This window comes from Penicillium argentinense (genome assembly GCF_028826775.1).
Source record: "Penicillium argentinense strain IBT 30761 chromosome Unknown utg000005l_segment0_segment0, whole genome shotgun sequence".
In the NCBI taxonomy this organism is placed as follows: Eukaryota; Fungi; Ascomycota; class Eurotiomycetes; order Eurotiales; family Aspergillaceae; genus Penicillium; species Penicillium argentinense.
In genome coordinates, this window is record NW_026622664.1 from 1,316,343 (window position 1) to 1,318,927 (window position 2,585).

General features: G+C 49.9%; 1 protein-coding gene across 1 annotated transcript; it reads left to right on the forward strand.

Moving 5' to 3' along the window:
* Window positions 1-334: 334 nt before the first annotated feature.
* On the forward strand, window positions 335-2,226 carry N7532_005284 (GMC family oxidoreductase; the record flags this gene model as incomplete). The annotated part of the gene is made up of 3 exons (XM_056617778.1): window positions 335-1,287; window positions 1,348-1,964; window positions 2,018-2,226. 3 exons carry the CDS (start codon window positions 335-337, stop codon window positions 2,224-2,226), a joined length of 1,779 nt encoding a protein of 592 aa, XP_056473937.1.
* Between the last annotated feature and the right edge of the window lie 359 nt (window positions 2,227-2,585).

A 2,585-nucleotide genomic window follows, 5' to 3' on the forward strand; every position in this document is an offset into this window, starting at 1 on the left:
CTTTGAAAGACCCTGAATATATCCGCCCGATACCGGGTACACCTGCGGACTGTCTCTGTCGATCCTATCATCTTCGATACCCTGAAATTACATGTGGATCTGAGGCATGAGCGGATGTTCCAAAACGAATCTTTCGTGAGGTAACCCATGCTTTATAATGATTTGTGATGGTTTCTAGTAGCCTATCCCTGATAATGAGGTGGAATCGACTGAAACGTTCCTAGTTCGTGCAACCCAAGGCTCCAGAGGTATAAATAGCAGGCGGCTGGCTCTGAGGATTTACCTTTGGAGATCGTCCAATATAATCTATTATACTCCATTGTTCGCATTCATCATGCGCAGCCTCGCAAGCCTAGCGCTGCTTCCTCTGGCAGCGGCCGTGCCACACGTCTCTCCCGCATCCGATTCGGGAGCTACTTACGATTATATCGTCGTTGGAGGTGGAACCAGTGGACTGGTGGTTGCAAATCGCCTCTCTGAGCTCAAAGACATCAACGTTCTCGTTATCGAAGCTGGAGGATCCGCATACAGCAACCCGAATGTAACCGACACGGCTGGATACGGAAAGGCTTTCGGTACTGAAATAGACTGGGCCTATCAAACAACCGACCAGGAATATGCCGAGGGCAACCGCCAAACAGTGCGGGCTGGAAAGGCGCTGGGAGGTACATCACTCATCAACGGCATGGTCTATCTTCGCGCCCAGACTGCTCAGATAGATGCATGGGAGGCTATTGGCAACAAGGGCTGGAACTGGAAGAGCCTGTTTCCTTACTACAAGAAGGGCGAAGGCTTCCAGGTGCCCACTGATTACCCCTGGCTGGAGGGATCGGGTGTTGCCTATGACCCTGCTTACCATGGCTACGATGGGCCCTTGAAGGTCGGCTGGTCTGAGGACCAACTGAAAGATGGACTTGCTCAAAAGATGAACTCCACGTACCAGAACCTGAGTCCCGAAGTTCCATACAACAAGGATCCCAATGGTGGCCAGATGATCGGATACTCTCTTTACCCTAAGACGGTCGACTCGAAGTTGAACATTCGTGAAGATGCTGCTCGTGCATATTATTATCCCTACAAGTCACGAAGCAACCTTCATGTGTGGCTTAACACCAATGCCAATAAGCTCACCTGGAAGGATGGTGAAGATGCTACTGCTGATGGTGTCGAGGTTACTTTGACCAATGGAACGACCACTGTCGTCAAGGCCTCTCGCGAGGTTATTCTGGCTGCTGGTGCATTGAAGTCTCCACTCTTGCTTGAATTGTCGGGCGTTGGAAACCCCGAGTAAGTGAAGAGACATTTTGTTCTCCACTATATCATTTGCTGACATGAACTTTGTAATAGTGTCCTATCCAAGTACGAGATCGAGACCAAGGTCAACCTGCCGACAGTCGGCGAGAACCTGCAAGACCAGATGAACAATGGCCTTGCCTACGACTCGAAAACAAGCTACTCCAAGTCTGCCGACTACGTTGCTTATCCTTCGGCCAATCAGCTCTTCTCCAACGCCACTGCTATCGGCAGCGACCTCCTTGCTAAAATCCCCGAGTATGCTGCCCAGGTCGCGTCCGCTAATGGCAACATCACCAAGGCGAAGGACATTGAGCGCTTCTTCAAGATTCAGTGGGATTTGATTTTCAAGGCTCACATTCCCGTCGCCGAGATCCTGCTTGAGCCGTTTGGAACTACATACGACACCGAGTACTGGGGTTCTGTGCCCTTCTCGCGTGGCAATGTACACATCTCGTCTGCCGACCCGACTGCTGCCGCCTCTATCGACCCCAAGTACTTTATGCTGGACTTTGATCTCCATGCCCAGATTGAGGCTGCTCGCTTCATCCGCAAGGTTTTCCAAACCGAGCCTTTTGCCAGCATGGCTGGCTCCGAGACTAGTCCTGGTCTGTCTTCGGTCGCTGCCGATGCCAATGACCAGGGATGGTCCTCTTTCATCAAGAACAACTGTATGTATGCCTCGATACTACCAAGTGTACATAATATACTGACAAATTTACAGTCCGATCCAACTTCCACCCCATCAGCACAACTGCTATGATGCCGAAGGAAATCGGTGGCGTTGTTGACACCTCTTTGAAGGTTTACGGAGTTTCTAATGTCCGTGTTGTTGACGCCTCTGTGATGCCTTTCCAAGTCTGCGGACACCTTCAGAGTACAGTCTATGCAGTTGCGGAGCGCGCCGCCGATATCATCAAGGCTCAGATCTAGAGCGGATAAGTGATAGTGAATGTTAATCGAGTGCAGAAACTCGAAACAAAGAGTTACTACTAAGGATGTATAACACACGCAATCAGGTCACGACCTTTTACGCAATATTAAGATATCACCTCATTGTTGCATAGAGATGAAAGCTAGACCACTCCGCGATAGCAATGAATTCTCGGACGATATCACCACGTAAAGGTTTCTCCAACAAGACCAGGATCTACCCCTTCGCGATTGTATCTTACCCTGACCTGTCGCCCCTGGTCAAATTGAGGAGATAAAGATCTTATACGACAAGAATATCCAATATCATCGAATGTGTAGTCGGTCCCTGGCGCGATCCGGGATGTCATATCTTCAAT